The sequence below is a fragment of the Diuraphis noxia genome, unplaced genomic scaffold, assembly GCF_037042655.1.
Source record: "Diuraphis noxia isolate RWA-SAM2 unplaced genomic scaffold, SU_Dnox_SAM2 contig0003, whole genome shotgun sequence".
Taxonomy (NCBI): Eukaryota; Metazoa; Arthropoda; class Insecta; order Hemiptera; family Aphididae; genus Diuraphis; species Diuraphis noxia.
The window spans coordinates 44,456,651-44,476,675 of NW_028301713.1; the positions used below are offsets into that span (position 1 = coordinate 44,456,651).

At 28.4% G+C, this 20,025-nt stretch overlaps 1 protein-coding gene and 2 long non-coding RNA genes across 7 annotated transcripts; 2 read left to right on the forward strand and 1 right to left on the reverse strand.

Annotated features, from left to right (window-relative positions):
• Positions 1–6,336: 6,336 nt before the first annotated feature.
• LOC149057423 (uncharacterized) lies at positions 6,337–6,781 on the reverse strand. The gene is made up of 2 exons (XR_016190773.1): positions 6,640–6,781; positions 6,337–6,571 (listed from the first exon to the last, which is right to left on the reverse strand). It is a non-coding gene; the product is annotated as an uncharacterized LOC149057423 (long non-coding RNA).
• Positions 6,782–7,661: 880 nt separating this feature from the next.
• On the forward strand, positions 7,662–10,264 carry LOC107172994 (uncharacterized). 5 transcript variants are annotated; one of them, XR_016190880.1, is made up of 8 exons: positions 7,662–7,736; positions 7,804–7,948; positions 8,373–8,601; positions 8,677–8,866; positions 8,933–9,027; positions 9,102–9,312; positions 9,408–9,561; positions 9,659–10,264. It is a non-coding gene; the product is annotated as an uncharacterized LOC107172994 (long non-coding RNA). The 5 variants fall into 5 exon arrangements; XR_016190881.1 differs by lacking the exons at positions 7,662–7,736; positions 7,804–7,948 and adding an exon at positions 8,166–8,299; XR_016190879.1 differs by lacking the exons at positions 7,662–7,736; positions 7,804–7,948 and having other exon boundaries at positions 8,166–8,601.
• Positions 10,265–19,626: 9,362 nt separating this feature from the next.
• On the forward strand, positions 19,627–20,025 carry LOC149057424 (uncharacterized). The gene has a single exon (XM_089223404.1). The coding sequence runs from the start codon at positions 19,627–19,629 to the stop codon at positions 20,023–20,025; it is 399 nt and encodes a 132-aa protein (XP_089079530.1).

A 20,025-nucleotide genomic window follows, 5' to 3' on the forward strand; every position in this document is an offset into this window, starting at 1 on the left:
TCATTGTAATTAAAAAATTATGAAATGTTCAGTTTTTATAACTAAGAATTAAAAATTTAAAATATAGATTCTCATAAATTGTTCTTATTATGGCCAACAAATCTAAAAATATATATAAACACAGTTATTTCTTATAGACATTTTAAATTCAAATTGTGAATTTTTCTTTCTTTATTTTAAATAAAATAAAATTTTTTAATTACATCTAGATTAGTATTCTTGCTCTACGATAAGAGGTATTACCTCAGTATATAGAGCAAAGCTAGCAAATTCATATGTTAACCATACACTTTGTTCACATTTTTTATCAACTACTAGCAATAAATAAATTTATTATTATTAAACAAAAATTTGGACGAAATTACATATTAAATCCAATAATATCGATTTTTGTTATTTTGTTGTAATTTAAAAATAAATATTATTCGTGGATATAAGAAACTTTTAAGAATATTATTGTATTTTATACACACAATGACATTTTCAAATGTATTTTTTTGGGGGAAAATGAATTTAACCTACTGTAGAAGATTACTACTAAAATTAATTACTTTAATCACAATAATATTATAAAATATGCCTATATTGCCTACCTATAGTAATATTATAGACATACCGTCTCAAAATCTCGTTTTTCGTATACAATAATATTATATCAATGAATTCAAATTTAATACCATTCATTACAGTGACCTACTATTATTGTAACGTAGTGTAAGCGGTCTGACGAACACAAGCCAGTCCCGCATTTTAAAATACCTAATCAGAAAGCTAGGTTTATATGTTTAATAATATTTTATATTACATAGGTACTTATTACTTATTAGATAATATTTTAATTTATTATTTCACCATTATGATATTAATAAATATATATTTTATACCAGCAGCGGCCCACCGGGAAATTTCCCGGTATCCTGGTCGTCCAGTCCGCCACTGCAGTAACATAGTACTATTTTCCATATTAATCAGTAATTAATATTAATTATTATTATATATATATTATATTATTATTAATATTAATTAATATGTTAATTATATATTAACAATCGATTATATAAAAAAAGAATAATTAAATACTTAAAAATCAACTATAAAATACTATTATTAATTTTTTAATGGATTTGTCGTGAAAACATTAATTGTAAAAAGGGGAAAAAACTCTGCAATTATAGGTAAGTACTACTAAAATGTAATAAATAACTAAAAAAAACCGGGGAAGTCGATTGTTTTAATAGATTAATTGATCAGTTCTTCACTATTTTTAAAATCGATCAATCGAGTGCTTGTTGATTGTTTATTCTTATATAAATATATAATGTATAAGAATTGTAGTTGATAGTGAATAAAAATTAAAATAGTTGAAAAAATTTGTTGTGCATAGGAAGTGCACAATCTGTTATCATATAATCTGTGGCGTTACTGCGCATACGCTAGGACTTGTGATTATTCGCGTGTATGGGCAGTGATGCCTTGCTAGCGGCACTCGTCGCTACGCTCCTCGGCGCCGTCGCTCCGCTCCGCAAATCGAAAATATCCCTCGACTTGCTGTGCAACACCACCTTAAGTAGGTCACAGGGTAAGTTATGTCGTAGTATGGACAGTGATGCTTTGCTAGCGGCACTCGTCGCTCCGAAAAACATCAATCTTCATGATAGGGACAGTGAACTTAAAACGAACTTCATTCGCCGATAACTTCGAAACTAAGTCCGAGCCCCAAATTCTGACTTCACCATCGTTTTCAGCGTACTTACTTACATATATTTCAATTACAAAAATCGCAAAAAAAAAGGTGTCCGGTAAAGTAGAAATATACCGCGCCCATAAGTAAAATTTTAAGGAGGGTCAAAAAAAAAATCTCAAATGCAAGATATAGTAAAGATTTAATGTTATTTTCACATATGAATGTAAATATACATGTTTTATTTGTATTGTAATTTATATATAGGTACAGTTGATTAAAAAACATTTTCATTATTATAGAAAAAAAAATTTTTCAAAATAGAAAATCATACAATCTAATCTAATATATTATACTGTACCGGTAAATATAAACTGCAAATTTCTTCGTTTTATTCCAAACATATTAATGACATCCTGAATGAAAATATCCTTGTTCACTCTTTCACGATGAAGGCTTATCATACACAACGCATTAATATTATTTTTGTCCAGAGGGGCAAGTGCCCTATCTTACCCCTACCCCAATGGGCGCCCATGCATCATCCTATATAATCTTTTTTTTACCATTTTATATCTTAACGAAATGTATACTCAGATTAGTATTTCTATTATGTTAACAAAAACTGCAGTTTGAATGTCGAATTTACATATGGACATAAAGCTGCACAATAATATACGATACCTACATACGCAGATATTCGAAATATTTGTTCTTGGAACAGTAGAACCATTGATTCTATAATCAATGGCAGAACTCAATGAACTATGAAGAAATTAATCAATTTTTAGTTTAAAAACGCAATGCATACACCGAGGCCTAAATTATTAATTGAAACCAGTGAATAAGTTCTTAGTAATTGAAAACTCCGGCTTCCAAGTAATTAATTAATTAAAGCTACTCATAGTAATAATAATAATGTTATAATTTGTTTTAAATTTGTTGTGCTACATAAATGATAGTAATATAGTATAATATATGTTAAATGTAATATATTACCTGGTGTATCGACGTATTTTAAAGACAAAATTGGGAAGGAAAATTTAAATTAATAGATAATAAATTTGAGTGCATAAAATATTATACCATTACCACCAGACATAGTGACTGCTCGAAGAGTAGTGCCGCCCATGGCTGAGGTTCGAACCATCTATATATATTATTTTATATTCTTAGGCCTGGTTTTAAGTTATATTTAACAGCTAGTTATAGACATTTAACGGTTAGTTAAATTTAACAAAGAGTTAACTCAGTTAACTGAAACTTTTAAGTTTATCAGTTAATGATGGTTAAATATAACTGTATGATACACAGCAGGGCCGTGCGCAGGATTTCATAATGGAGGGTGTTTTGAAAAAAAAAATTAATAAAATAGATATATCAATAATTAGAAAATATCATTATAAGGTACTTATATTTATTATTTGTATTTATAATTATATATTATTAAAACAAATTACTGACGATTATTTAAATTTTTATATAAAATAAAAATCCTTAAACGCTGTGTGTCGTGTATTGATCAGCTTTTACTAAGTCAATTTGTATATTTTAGGATATACACAACGTGTTTAGTAAAAGCCCGAATAAAATTAAGAATTCCAGCATATTTTATTCGAAATCAGTCATAATAGTTTTAGGATTTAATGGTATATGTAATTTTAGTGTTTTGATTAAATAAGAATATGTTGAAGTATTTTTATTAGGTAATAGGTAACTCAAAAATTACTGGTATTATAGTACTATATTTCAATACGTGAATAGTGTATATTTGTGTGAATATAGACGGAGCGCTCTTAAATTTGTATTGTCGACGAACCAATGTTCAGATTCAGACATTAACTCTAATATCCTTCACGTGTACAAAATATTAAAATTCAATTTTTTGTAGGATCGTTAGTTTTATAATCATCAAACAACAAAAACTTACTTCTATCGTTTATTTGTTTATAAATGTCTGGTATTACTCCTAAATCTTTCGAAGTTAGTGGATTAGACGGTAAGCGTTGATTACGTTGCCTAGTTCGCTGAATAATTCTTTTGAGATTTGATACACTTATGAGACTGTCTTGAATTACATTGGATGACGCCGTTATTACAATATAACTAATAATTTTACTTGGATTATGTTGAGTAGTTAAAACACTATTATTTATTTCTTCAGCTATTGTTTTGACTTCAATTTTAGCTGAATTTGGGACATGCACATGTTTCAAACAAAGAATCTTTATCTTTAACATCCAAACCATTTTTAATATTAATTCGACCATGACATTTTTTAACATCTGCACATCTCCGCCAGTATGAAACTGTATGAAATGTATTTTCAAGTGATTTATTTTTTTGTGATATTAAATATTCTTTTTTTTTTAAACGACATAACTGTGAAACTGTACTATATAGTATATACAAATTATATAACTATGATACTGCGTGGACGTGCAGTTTAACATACACTGTTGCTGTCGAATATTATGCTCATATGTAATCCACCTATTTTATTATTATATCTCGTCATATATCGTCGTAATATATGTATATATATATATATATATATATATATATATATATATATACATATTGGATAACCAAGCCATAAAACTGATTGTGATTATCTGTATATCTTTATAACTATTACTACAGATAAATAATAAGAATACCTAATAAATTTAAAATAATATATTTTAGCTGTTTTTACCATTATTCGTTATTATAGTTTTTAGCTATTTTATACTTAGCAATTGTGTCGTTGCTATTTTTAAATTCACTTTTTTGGATTCGCGGTATTGACTGTGACTTATACATATATATATATATTTTTTTTTTGTGTTTACACGATAAGTTGTCAAATTAATGTTTCGATTTTCAGGTTTAGTAACGTTTCTGGTTAGAAAGTAAATTTAGTCGGTGTGTAGGAGAGGTTAAATTTTGAAATTCCTAGTAGTTTTCAAAAGCACTCCTTCATTGGGAAGGTATATTATAATTTGCTGTTAATTGTTCATCTATTAGTAAGTTGACTATAAATAATTAATTAATTATACTTCAGAAGATGCAGTCAACAGAGATAACAGTACGGCGGAAGCTGTGCAACAGGTCCAAGTATGTTTAGACGATGTACCTCTGGTGATAAATATAAACAACGTCAAGTATGAACTGAGGGGTATATATTCACACTGGCACGAGATGACTAGATTGAGGCATACTATTGGACACTATCAAGCTTACTGCAAAAGTAACCATACTAACAACTGGGAAATTTATGATGATTTAAAATCTAAACCTTGCCAGTAAAAGCTAATACAAGAGTACCTTGCGAATTTTTAATTTACTCAATTTAATATTTTAATATATAAATATAATAAATGAAAAGGATATCATTTTACAATTATAAACATTTTAAGGAATCTAATATACATAATTTTTAAATGTGTTTTGTATTATAAAATATAAAGGTTTGGAAATCATTTACATTTTGGCGAATAATATATTTCGTTTCATTGTTGATCGTTATTTTTTAACTGATTTTTAGTCTTAAAACGTGTCATATCGATCCGTTATAGTTACACTTGAATAATGATTAATGGTACTACTAAATTTGAACACCAATGTATACATAGTTACATGGAAAATACTGTGTGATACCTGTTTAATACATGTTATATCCTTATATCTATATTATAATACTGTACTATATTATATTAAATTTTATAATAAACTTATAGTTTTATTTTATATTTAATATCATATGAAAACATAATATAAAATTAATTCAAATCTGAATAAAATTCACAAAAGATACAATCGCGAAAAATTCAAAACCTTAAAACTTAGTTGAGGGGTGGGGCTGAGCTAGCGTATTTTAAGTATTTGCGATTTCCACCAAACGATAGATGGAAGAACAAATTTTGAAAACAGGCATACAAATTCATACAAATTACGTACTAAATTATGATGTAGTTAAACAAATGAGCTTTTAATTTTTAACCTTGCAGGGTGGGGCTGGATATTTAAATATAATATTTAAATAATATTTAAACATCTTATAAATGTTTTGAGATCATCAAATTATATTTCACCAATATAATAAAAATATTTTTTGGCCACCTTTTAAGTCCTACAAAATATTTACAAGTTATTTTTAAAATATCTTGGTATATCTTATAAATATCTTTTTTAAATATCTTTTTTAAATATCTGAAATATATCTACTAAAATATATTTTTATGATATTTTGATAATTTCAAAAATATATTTTCTATATATATTTAATATATCTTACAAATATTAATTATTATGATATATTATAATGACGTGATTTAAAGGAATATTATATATATATATATATATATGGCGGTTGAAAATATTCTATATTCTATATAATATATATATATACCAAATTACCAACATTAATACAGTAAATATATTGGCATAAAGTATTGTCTAAACTATTAGTAAGCCCTATAGATATAATAAAATAATAATACCTGATATTTATTATATATTTTATTTAATAGCAATATTCTTTTATGATCATCACTGTATATTTTAATAAAAAATTGCATACATTCATATTTCATATATATAACACCAATGTGACTACTGTATATATTATATAATATAATCTTTTGACATTATAAATGCACAAAGAGGGATAATAATATAATAATTAATAGAATGATGTAATAATATTTACATAATATAACACTTTAAAAACTTAATAGTTAAATAGCAAAGTTAAACATTTAAAAAAACCCTTAATATATAGGTAGCATTATTAATCTTTTCTTTTTTGTTTTCCACGGGCAGTAGCATTAGCCAAGTAAGGCTTTAATGGCTTTATTATGTCAATGTCAGTACAATTTTTATAATTTTTAACACTTCTAACAGCAGCTAAATAAACATAAAATAATACATAATATTTAATATAATCTTGTAACTCAATATATTTTAATGCTTACCAAATAATATGGAACATGTGTTCAATACTGAAAATACTTTTTTTCCTTTTTGACCAACATAAGAAAATTGTGCCAATAAGTCGTTGTGAAATAATTTTGCTAAAATCTCCCTAGTCATCGCTCCAATTGTTGGTTTCTCCAATCTTCTCAAATAACTGATCTAAATTAATTTTGAACACTTGTATTTAAAAATGTATTTATGCTTACAATAAAGTGAGACATCATAAAATGTCAATTTACACACACACACACACACACAGTCATAGGTTAAACTGTATATAGATATCACTACCATTAACATTTGGTGAAAATTTCAAGTATTTACAGTGATTAGTTTTTGAATAACAACCATATAAAAATATCGATTTTTTTTAAAACTGTTGGAAAATGTTTACTTTTGACCTCTATAATGCACCAAGGATCTTCAATTTTACATCGGAAACCACCCCCAAAGTTTGAAATCGAAGCATTATTTCGACTAGTTATGCTGTACACAGACACAAAAAAAAAAAAAACACACATCATTGTAAAATCAATACATTCATCACTTCGTTCAGAATCTAAAAAACTAATAATGATCGAAAATATATATATATTATATAAACATTCGGTGAAAATTTCATGTATCTATGGTCATTTGTTTTAAAGTTACATCAAAAACCAAAATCGATTTTGTCGAAAAATGAGTGTGCATAAAATATCCCGTTTTCACCTTAATTTTTAGTTTGTTTTTCTCGATTATTTAGAAAAGTATTAAGAATTTTTGACTTCAATTTTCCCCCAAAGTACCAACTAGATTCACTTTCTGATCGAACGAGGTACTGAAGTTGAAGCACTTTTACTGCCTCAAAATGTGATGACAGACACACAAAAAAAAAAACACACATCATTGTAAAATCACAGAATATATGAAATATTTTATATTTATATTAATATTAATATTAATTAATTTAATAATATTATATTATATTAATATTACGCAGAGCTTTTCAAAGGATGTTAATGTGAGAAATTTAAGAAATACATTGCGGTATCGATGTTTGATACCTATACTCTGAAAACATCAGTGAAAGATGCATTATGTGTGCAGAAAATAGGTAAGTAAATTTTACTTGGATGAAAAATGTAATAAATGTCAGCGAAAAATTCATAATGTATGTGTAGGGAGTGTACGTTACAAATTGATGACTAAAGAATTGAAAAATGAAAACTTCACTTGTGTCTTATGCAATAAATATATTAATAAATTATCTATTTTGAATAGATAATAAAAACTAATAAGAAATACACACAAACAAACTAATACATTGTAAGTAGTTATGAATGGTTGTATAAATTATAAATTATAAATTATTGTTTAGTAAAATGGGATCTATTTTTTAACATACAATTATGTAAGTAACTAAGTCATATCTTTAAGAGTGGGCATTAACAACTAGTTAAATTTATAAACTATTAACTTTTGCTTATAACAATTTTATGTTTCCTAACTTATCTTGAACATGCCTACCTTTGCATATCTCAGCGTTAACTCCACCATTGACGGTCCTCAGTCCGTATGTAAAAGGAGGAAGGGCGCTTTAAAGATATATTTTTTTTGTAATTTTCAAGTATTTAAAGTCAATGATGCTTCTTTGGGTTTAATATGTTTGATATTCATGTATTGTTCTTTTAAATTGGTTTTTAATTGTAAAATTATCTATAGTTATTTCGTTTTTTTTTTCATTTTATAGGTTATAACTGCTGAATTAATAGCCAATGTTTATAGTACACAGGACCAGGACATGTGATATGAATTGGGAAGTGGAAACAAATATCTAGTTCAGACATTTAGAGTAGTAATGGCAATTGGATTCATTAATATTCAGACATTGAAAGAAGCTTTATGATTTAAGGATTCAGAGTTTCCTTTATTTGATAATATGCCAAATTCTCCATCTGGTGCAAAATTCTTATACATGAGTAAATATCTTAAACATAATAATTTATGTATACCTAATTAATTATTGTTATTGGTATTTTTAACTATTTATAAAGATATTCATGAGAGCAAGAGCATGCAAATTGAAAAGCGAGAAAATATCAATAATCTATCTATGCAATATTCACCTTCAGGAAACCATGGAAGTGGCACAGGTAGGATTTACTAGCCACTATTTAAGGGATTCAGAGTTGCCTAGTTTTGATGTTCCAAAAGCTCACACTTCAAAATCAATACCATCTGCAGGTATATTTTAATTCCATATTTAATAATTATCAATTCAAATTTTTTTTAAGTCATTTTTTTTTATAGATGATCAGTTTTCACCTCCATTATTTGCCTCACTGTCAAATTTCCCATCATATCAAATTCTGTAAAATAACGCGATGAATCAAAAAATTTATGAGGTAATTAACAAAAATATTTATTAATTATTTTTAAGTATTGCTTTATAAATAATAAATTTATTCATAAAATATAGATTGGTAATAAAACAACTGATGATATTACAGTTACAAGAACATTGGAAAACCAATGATTTGCTCAATAAATTGTTGTTGACCAGATCAGATAATGATGCTACGGTATCTCACAATTTCAACCGAGAACAATTTACTAATACTGCTGTCACTTTAAATGACATTCAACATTTAGATGAATCTTTAAAATAAGCTGCATCAAGATATTTAATTGTATGCAATGTTTAAATAATTTTTTATATGAGTTTAACATTTGATGAACTAACAATATAATTATAATTGTTGATTTTTTTTGTTTGATTGAACAGCTCAAGCAATGAGGTTGTTTCACAATTGAAGATACTACTGCTTAAATGCTTAGATTATTGTTTACTGTCCAATGTGGCTCATTATATAATTATGAGGGGAAAAATTCAAACAAATTTGCTTTTATGGATCAAACAATTCATGACATTATTATTGGTAACTATTATTATCATAATAATAATTACATATAAAAATATTTAAATAACAAATTGTTTTGCTGTAAAATTAGATATTAATATATATTTTTTTTTAGATACAGCCTTGTTTAAGCATCTCAATGGACAATGATACAGAACAAAAAGTAGTAAGAAAAATAAAAAGTTTGGTGGAGGTTAGCCAACAAGAATTAATAATAAAATAGGGGGAAATATGAAACAAAAACATAATTGTATATTCTTAGCCATTAAAATAGGTACTTAGTTAAATGTAAAAAGACAGAATGTATGTATGTATGTATGTATATGTATGTATACAGTATACAGTATGTGTAGGTATGTATGCTATTATGCTAATATAACTGAAAAATACTAATTTTCTAATGTTAATTTTGATAACCTTATGTTAATTTTGTATTTGTGATTTTTTATTGCATATATAAGTGTTTTTTAAATGCATACTATGTTATTTTTTAGTTAAATTTTATAATAAAATAGTATTTTTAGTCTTATTTATAGTCGTGAATTATCTAATCGCATTAAATTGTTATGTATTTATTATCGTATTAACACAAATTTTATTTCTTAAAAAATTGTATATAATATTGATTTTTAGGATAAAAACTGTAATTCAATAGCAATCATGTATACTTTATAAGTAATGTTGAAAATAATTAAGATAAAATAAATTTTATTTTTGCATATTTACTATTTTATAAGATATATTATTTCCACATAATAAGAGCATAAATGTATATTTCTAAGGGTCCGGAGTTCCACCAGTTACGGGCTTGATTGCATAGATGACTATTAAATACAAATTAATTTGTGGTACACATTAATTTGGTCTAATACTGAAGTGTTTATTGTGAACATAAACAATAACATTATTATAACAAATAACAATATATAATAACATTATTAAATTATTTGTTGGTTGTCATCCAATTCATAGAGAATAAGCTGATAAAAAGAATCCATATGAAACCTTTTACATTTTAATTTCTTTTAAGTTAAATAAACATAACTATTCTACTGATGTAACCGCCTTCTACCTACTTTCATGTAACTGTTTACTTATATTTGATATTTATTATGACAGTTAAATCATTTTAAAGAACAAGGCATTATATATAATACTAGTAATACTACATGATATTATTGTATAATCATTACCTCAATTTTTAGTTTTGTATTCTGTTTAACAATATATTTTATATAGCATGGTATAATGTACATTATTAATATACTGATTGCCCTTTAAGGCATTAACGTAATTAATAAAAAAATAACTTTAAGAAGGCCTAATAGTTAAGGTAAAAGTATACAATAGAATCTATTGAATAGATAAATTAAGTCTTAAACTACTCAAGATCAGGTAAAGATTACAGAGCTATTAATTAAATGCAAGAAAATCGTGGGTAATCTAAATATCACAGTCATTTATCACTTGATATGTTATAAATAAAACTAATTGCTAAATGGTTAAGTATCCAATATCATTGAAATTAAGAACCTATATGTATATTTTTTTCAGTTGTGTATTTGTAGTTGTGTGTGTATCAAGGGGAGTAATCAAGAGGCTGCCTCTGAGTTTTTTATGACTTGGTGTAACCACTGTACCCTGGTAGGTAATAGCCCATAGCTCATAGGATATAATTTAGTATTAACTTAAACAGTTAATTACAAATATTTCAGTTATTGGAGCTGCAAGGTGTGAGAAACATTAAATCACAAAACAATTAATTAGATTAAACTATCCTCTGAAAACTTTATCATGCAACTATAGAATAATATAATATAAATTCTAGGATGCAAATATGCAATATCTTACTAGTTTTAATTATTTATATTAACTAAGCGTACTTAAAAATTATCTATTTGAATAAATTAATGAATCAACGAATATTGTTTGAGTTATAAAAATATAATAAATATTTGAACTTGGCGGCCAGAGATATTATAATTTGTTGTTTATTCCAAGCCGAATAGATATGACACATTTCTTCCATGATACTGATATAAACCGTTTTTTTTTCTAGTGATATAAACCGTTTTTATTTACTGTCTGGTATTAAATTATATTATTATATTACTCTATGACATAATCGCACGGTTTAAGATATATATATATATATATATATATATCTTAAACCGTGCACATGGTCTTATATACAGGTCGGGCAACTCGCCTATAGCACAATGTTAAGATTTAGATTTCTTAATGGTTATGTAAAATTTTCAAGAACACAGGGCGCGCCCTCTATCATTGAAATTAATGTATATTGTTTATACAAATAAGTACAGAGTGCAGCACTTCATAACGTAATTATCATCATATTGTATAATGTGTAGTTACTATAAAAAAAAAAAATAGTTAAGAGGACGTCCCACCAGCTGACCAGCATATTATTATGATATGTTTTCTCCGTCTTATACGCGTACGATATATCAAATTGTACGCTCTGCAGAACACGTGTAGCTCTGTTAGTTTAAAAATTAGAGTGAATTTACCTCTTATAAAATCTATAGGTAAGATTATTATCTAGATAACCTCATAAGCTTTTTGTTATAGGTATTTTAATTTTAAAGCAAGTTATGACTATTTCAAGATGTACAAACAATTTACAATGTTAAAATGCTCATAACTCACTTTAAAATTAAAATATAATAAAAAGCCTATGAGGTTGCCTAGATAACAATCTTACCTTTAGATTTTATAAGAGGTAAATTCACTCCAATTTTTAAACTAACGGAGCTATACGTGTTCTGCTGAGCGTACAATTTGATATGTCCTACGCGTGTAAGACGGAGACAACATATGCGGGTGAGACGACCTCTTATGGCGCCAAGTGCCAATGTAATTTTGTACACAAAAGACAAAAATACGCTCTACGGGAATAATGATCCTGTTCCGTAGAATCAACCAAATTCAATATAAGGTATCTGTGGGAGGGGGTTGTGAATTGCTGAAAATTTGAAAAACTGGGCCCCTTAAAATCTTTTTTAAATTCAACTTATTATACTTAATTTATAATAGGTACTTTGATTATATTATTATAATATTAATTATTATATTCAACACTGAGTCACTGACAACATTTACTTTAGTATTTATATTTAATTCTAATAATATTAGTATACAAAACGTATACATATAGGTTTTAATTCCACAACTAATATATCATACTTAAATAAATAAAAGATACATAATATAATCACATTATTATTTTATATTTTATACATAATTAGATGAAATAAAATAATAACTCAAGTTTTACAAAATTTGGAAATTTTTTTTCTTTTTGAATTTTCTTTTAATTTTTCTTGATTTACTTGCCATGAGAATTGCCTCATGCGCATATTTAAGTAATACCGGATTGAATAAGCAATAATTTCATCCCTGTGTATGGAACACGGAAAATTCAAATCTTCATTGGCTAAAATATCTTCAACCGTATTGCTATACACATCAGGGTCATTTATATTGTTGGAAAAGTATGTTTCAATATTTGTGATGAACTTATAAAAGTTATAGTTTGGGTGCACTAATCTGCCTTTAGATTTTAAATTTATTAATTCAGCTTCAGGGAAATTTGAAAAAAAATGTGGGTTTTTAAATGCCCCAATACAAATAGTACATTTTGTGCACTACAAATTACAATGGTCAATGGTGTTATAATAATTATGTATTATAATTATCTATATTAATATTCATCAAAATGACTACATACATCTTATATTATAAAACGTGAAGACGGTGGCGCGTCCCGGTGTCGATTATTTCGTCCCTTGGGTGACTACAGTGTAGCCGCTTCGCCCGAGCCGCATCGCCGCGCCGTTTCCGCCGCCGTTATCATCGCGACCGCGAACAACGGGGCCGCCGCCGTTATCGGACGTCCGAATTTTTCGAAACGACTTTTTTTCACGTTTTCGGTTTTCGTTCGCGTCCCGTCGTCCGAGGTCCGCGTCTCGATCGGTTCGACGGCAAACGGTGCCGCCTCGAGTCGTTTGGTCGCCCGTTATTTCTCCCTTTTTACCGTTATCGGTTTCGTCTTTTTAAACGCCGTCCGTGTGCTGATCGCTCGGCGGACGTCTTTTCGAAGCCGCCGGTTAGTACCCCGATTCGGTCCGCGGCTCGCGCGGTTGCGTTTAGGTACAGACCGAGTAGCCTATATTTTGACATATTATATATAATATATATATTAATTAAATCGACGAGAGCCGCGTTGTACGTACGCGCCGAATAGGTTTTATCGCGTACGCGAATCGTACGGAGTCTATCGGTTAAACGACGTTTGATTCGCTTTTCGTTACCGCGAAAAACGGCTTAACAGTAGTTGTTTTCGTACGAAATGTCAACTCGAATAGTAGGTAGGTCCCGTTAGGCGTTAGGCGTAGTAATCCGTAGGTGTGTAGATCGAATCCGTGATCGTCGACTTGGCGGCGGCAATGATATCCGTGCGTCGTGGTTTTTTTTGCATTTTTTTTTTTCGAATTTTTCATTGGAAACGTTTAAAAAAAAAAAATTTAATTGGCCGCGAGTCTGTTTCAAAGCCATCCATATCGTACCTACGCCTTCTAACAATATATTGCGTGTACGACATTACCGTACGTTATTATGCCGGGTTTACACCAAGCCGACAAAACAGCGACTTTCTGTCTCGCGACGAAATGGAAACATAAATGATAATTATTGTACCGTCGGCTAAATTTTTGCATTTACTACATCACGGGGTGACACACGTCTTATGTATAATACCATATAAGTATATCATTAAATCGGTTGAAAATGTTTATAGAATTATGACTTATTACCGCGGTAACTCGGTTGCATAAAGTTTAATAAATTATTATTCAAGATTATCATCTAGGCAGTGGTTTCAAATGTATTTCGTTATTCAAATGCAAGTCACACAAACAATAAATTATGTCAATTTCATTTCATTTTTACTGCTTAACAATTATTCCAAATTGACACTTTTAAATTCTGTATTTGTAAGTTTTACACTAACGTGCTGCTGCAATAATGTTTTTGTCAAAACAATCTATCCAACTAACTTTGTTTAAAACATAAATGTAGATCATGCAGTCGATAGTTATCGGTGCCTACACTTACTGTTGTAGAGTCGACAACACGTTTGTAACTGCGAAACACACAGGCATATTAACACTTATTGTTTCAGCCTAATCAACATGAATAAACACCGTTCTTCTGTATTTTAAAATACAATTGAAAATGTTGACCGTATTTATGTTGTTTAGGTAGGACTGTGTGGAACTATGTTTCTGTTGCATAGTTCACACACACAAAGTTATTTATAAGTTATAACTCACTTTTATTTTACCTTTAACAGATGATCAAAACACTTATACATTTCACAGTATGTTATAATGGACTTTCTTTCGCATAACTACAAGTATCTGATATAAATATTATGCATAACATAAATCTCACCTCAGACTTATCATATAATTTACTAACTTTACTAACAAATATTATAATTTGTTCTACTGCTGTTATTGATTTGGTTCCCGGTGATTGTATTAATTTTAATTGGGCAAAACTGTGTTTTAATTGTATTGTGCATACAAACACATACACACACACACACACACACCTACAATGAGTAGTGTTACAATTTAAATGTTACTCATAACACATAGGTACTTATAATGTTTTCTTACACATTTGTTTGTACATAACACATCGGTATCTACTGTCTAGGTACTTTAACTACAAACAGTTAAAATCACCTGTTGATTTCTGCTAAATGGCTTTCTACTGAATTCTTTTTCATCATTCCAAATTCTAAACTCAAGACATAAACCTTTCTCACTCTGATCACACAGTTCATAGTTATTCACTTAACAACACATTTTGTTTCTGCAAAACTCACAGGCATATTAAACACTTATTGTTTCAGCCTAATCAACATAAATAAATTAATATAAAGATTATAAATATGCATGTATGAATACACCAATTAAACATTCTTCTGTTTTGTTCTACTGCTTAAAACAATATACAATTGAATATTCCGTATTTTAATGTCGTTTAGGTAAATAGTTCACACACACACACACACACACACACAATAAGTAGAGTTACATTTATTTATAAGTTATAACTCTCTTTTATTTAAAATCTACCAATAATAGATGAACAAAACACATTATGGACTTTCTTTCTTACAAGTACACTCTACTCACATGAGATGCTACAATCATATACCTATGTAATTTATAAATTCACTTAATAGTTAATACATACAGTATAGTACCTACACTTACTGCAGTTACTAACACATATGCGCATTCGAGTAGATTAACAAATATTTTATAACTCATCTTATAGCAGTTTTGTTATTACTGCTGTTATTGATTTTGGCTATGGATTGCATTAATGTTAATTAGGTAAAACCATGTTTTAATTGTATTGTACATACTAATGCACACATTCACATCTACATTAAGTAGTGTTACAATTTTAATGTTACTCATAACACATTGGTATCTAGGTACTTTAACTACAAACAGTTAAAACCACCTGTTGAGTTCTGCTAAATGGCTTTCTACTGAATTCTTTATTTGTGAGACGTGTACTAGGGATTCCATCATTCCAAATTCTGTAAAGGGTGCCTACACTTAATGTTGTAGAGTCAAATTTTGTTTCTGCAAAACTCATAGGCATATTAAACACTTATAAATAAAAATTATTATAAAGATTATGAATATGTATGTATGAACACACCAATTAAACGTTCTTCTGTTTGTTCTACTGCTCATATAAATTACAATTGAATAATATGTACAATAATATGTTGTTAAGGTATAACTGTATGGAACTGTATGTTTCTTTTGCATAGTTCACACACACACACAATAAGCAAGGTTACAGTTATTTATAAGTTATAACTCACATTTATTTTAAATGTGCCTTTAACAAATGAACAGAACACTTATACATTTCACAGTAAGTTATAATGGACTTTCTTTCATAAATCTCACCTCAGCACATTCAAGTAGATTAACAAATATCAAAATTTCATAACTCATCTTATACCAGTTTTGTTCAACTGACTACTGCTGTTATTAATTATGTTGCCTATGATTGTATTAAAACTATGTCTTAATTGTATTGTATATACTAACACACACACACACCTACAATAAGCTGCAGTGTTACAATTTTAAAGTTACCTAGCTACTCATAACTCACTAGGTACCATATCAATTTATACTTATACGTTTTCTTACACAGTTGATTGTCTGTATATACATAACTAAGGCCGTATTTAGGGGGGAGATACAGGGTACTGTTGCCCCAGGCAGCTGAGAGGGCAGCTAATTGTATTTTTTATAATGATCAATGAGGCGTATTTTATTATTTTTTTTGCCCCTTGGTGTCAAATTCTTAAATACATACATAAATACATGTTGAGTTCTGCTAAATGGCTTCATCATTCCACATGCTGTACTCTTTTCAATGATCCCTATATCGTTAGATTATTTCAATACTTTATTTGCCGTGTTGATAGAACTAATTGTACGTTGTAAATGCTTAAGTTAACTTAATATTTGAAATTTGTTTATGTAACCTTAACATTATATATCACCATGAATTGCTGTTAACATATTAATAATGTATTGTAGTATATAGTAGGCACTGATAATTAATTTCACTATGTTATATAGATTTAAAAAATAATGTGTAATGTATATTTTAATGTTGTTATACAACAATATAGGTAACGTTTATTGCTATTATACACTGCGAAAATTCTACTGCTCAAAACAAAATATAATCAAATATATTTCTATTGCATAGGTCATACACAAACACAGACACACACCTACACACTGTGTGTGACAGACAATAAGTAGAGTTACAGTTATTTATAAGTTATAACTCACTTATAACAAAACACTTATACATTTTACAGTATGTTATAATGGACTTTCTTTCATATAAGTACACTGTAGGTACTCACATGTTACTACAAGTATCTGATATAAATATTCTGCATACAGTATTATATATTTAGTGTTTAAATTGCATAATGTAGATACAAATACAATACACACACACACACCAAAGGCTTCAGCCCCTCACATATATTTTCAATCACTGCCTCTTAGAAGTTCTTTACCGCCCTTTATACACTACAAAAATTTGCTAATTGCAAGGCAAGTAAAACTTAAAAATAAGAAATAAAACAATAATGAACTTTTATAAGTATAGGTAACATATTTAATACAGTTTTTACATATTTTATATTCTTATTTTTCTATTTAAAATAATTTCGTTGTCAACAATATAACATCTCTATCAATATGAAGTATTGCTTATTTCGAAAACCGTTCCTTTGACACAATAGTAGATCTGAGGTTATTATTATTTCTTCTCATTGCATGTAGACGGAATTGACCTGAAGAGTGATAGCCAATTGAATCATTTCAAAAAGATTTGGAACTGTATATCTTTATCTTTAGATATATTTTCTTCGACTGTTAAATATAGTTAGTAACTCATTTCATCATATTTTTCAAAACAATCATCTCACATTTCAATTCATTAGGTATAACTTCAAACAAATATTGATTTATAAGTAATGATGATCCTTCAAAGTTAACAAGTTTTCTATTATTCGTTTTTTCAATAGTAATCACTTATTGTTTTTTTAATATAAAGCTTTGCGTGGTTTTTAGGTGGACTTTGAATGTTTTTTAGGGGGCTTAGCCCCTACAGCCCCTCCCCCACTACAGCGCCTATGACAGACACACACACTTACACCTACACTAAATGTGTTACAACTCACAACTATATCAACTTATACTTATATGTTTTCTTAAACAGTTGTTTGTCTGTACCTACATACATAACACATCGGTACCTAGGTATTTTAACTACAAACAGTTGAGTTCTGCTAAATGGCTTTCTACTGAATTCTTTATTAATTGTAAGATGTGTACTACGGATTTCATCATTCCACATGCTATACTCTTTTCAATGCTCCCTATACCTACTTTAGAACTAACTGTACATCGTATATGCTTAAGTTAACTTATTATTATGTATCACCATGAATTGCTATTAACATATTAATATCATATTTCATAACAATATATTATTCGCATTGTATTTTTTGTTGTCTTAATCATAGGCGTGTTTAGACCTTTGACGCAGAGAGTGCAACCTGGTGCGTACCCAAGGGGCTAATGAGCCCTAGCCACCTTTTTTAAACAATTTTTCTTAATTCATGGTGCCACTTGAAATCGCAGAGTGTGCAGTTGCATACCCTGCACCCCCCGTGGACACGCCTATGGTCTTAATGTTGTTATATAACGTTTATTACTATATACACCGTGAAAATTGCTGATTTTATATGTAAGATAAAGCAAGTTATCAGTGGTCAAAAAAGTAGTTCTTCTGTTTTGTTTTACTGCTCAAAACAAAATACAATTGAATAATTTGACCGTATTGATATTGAACTATGTTTCTATTGCATAGTTCACACACGCACTCAATAAAAGGTAGAGTTACAGTTATTGTACTTTTAACAAATGAACAAAACACTTATACATTTTCACAGTATAGTTTATAATGGACTTTCTTTCATACAATTACATAGTACTCACATGATACAAATATTCACCTCAGATGGCTCAGACTTACCATATAATTTATAGTATCTACACTTACTTTTATAAATATGAATGTACAAACTAATCAACTCATCTTCTTATATCTGTATTTTAACCTAACCGTACTTCAATTGTATTGCACATAGACGCAATTAGAGTAAAAAAATTGGGAGGCCTTCAGCCCCTCACATATATTTTTCAATCACTGCCTTTTAGAAGTTATTTTCCACTCTCTATACCACCATAATATTATGATGTCATGTTACTTTTGACGTTAAAATAATAGTAATGCAATAATAATAATAATGTACCATGTACAAATAATATTTAAAAACAACTGTTTCTGTTTGCTTTTAAAATGTTAAAATGTCAGTTTTGGTTCGACTTTGTGTGATCTGTATAAACGTTGACGGTGTCGATGGCGTTTCCATGCGTGGGTATTTATCATGTACCTACACTATACACTCTTGATGATTTAGGTATGTTTAACGGAAAATGCGAAAAAGGTCATAAACTGGGAACCGGTTTTGCTGTGCACGAATCAATTATACATTCAGTAAAGGAGTTTAGAGATATAAATCCGAGAATTACAACTTTAACAATTAAAACAGACAATTTTGACATGGTATTAATCAACGCGCATGCTCCAACTGAGGATAAGAATGAAGAAGAAAAAGAGCTGTTTTATGCAACACTAGAAGATACGTTTAGCACGTCAAAAGGTGATATAAAATTAGTATTAGGTGATTTCAATGCAAAAATAGGAAGGGAAGAGTGCTACAAATCGACTATTGGAAACTACAGCCTATGGTACTAA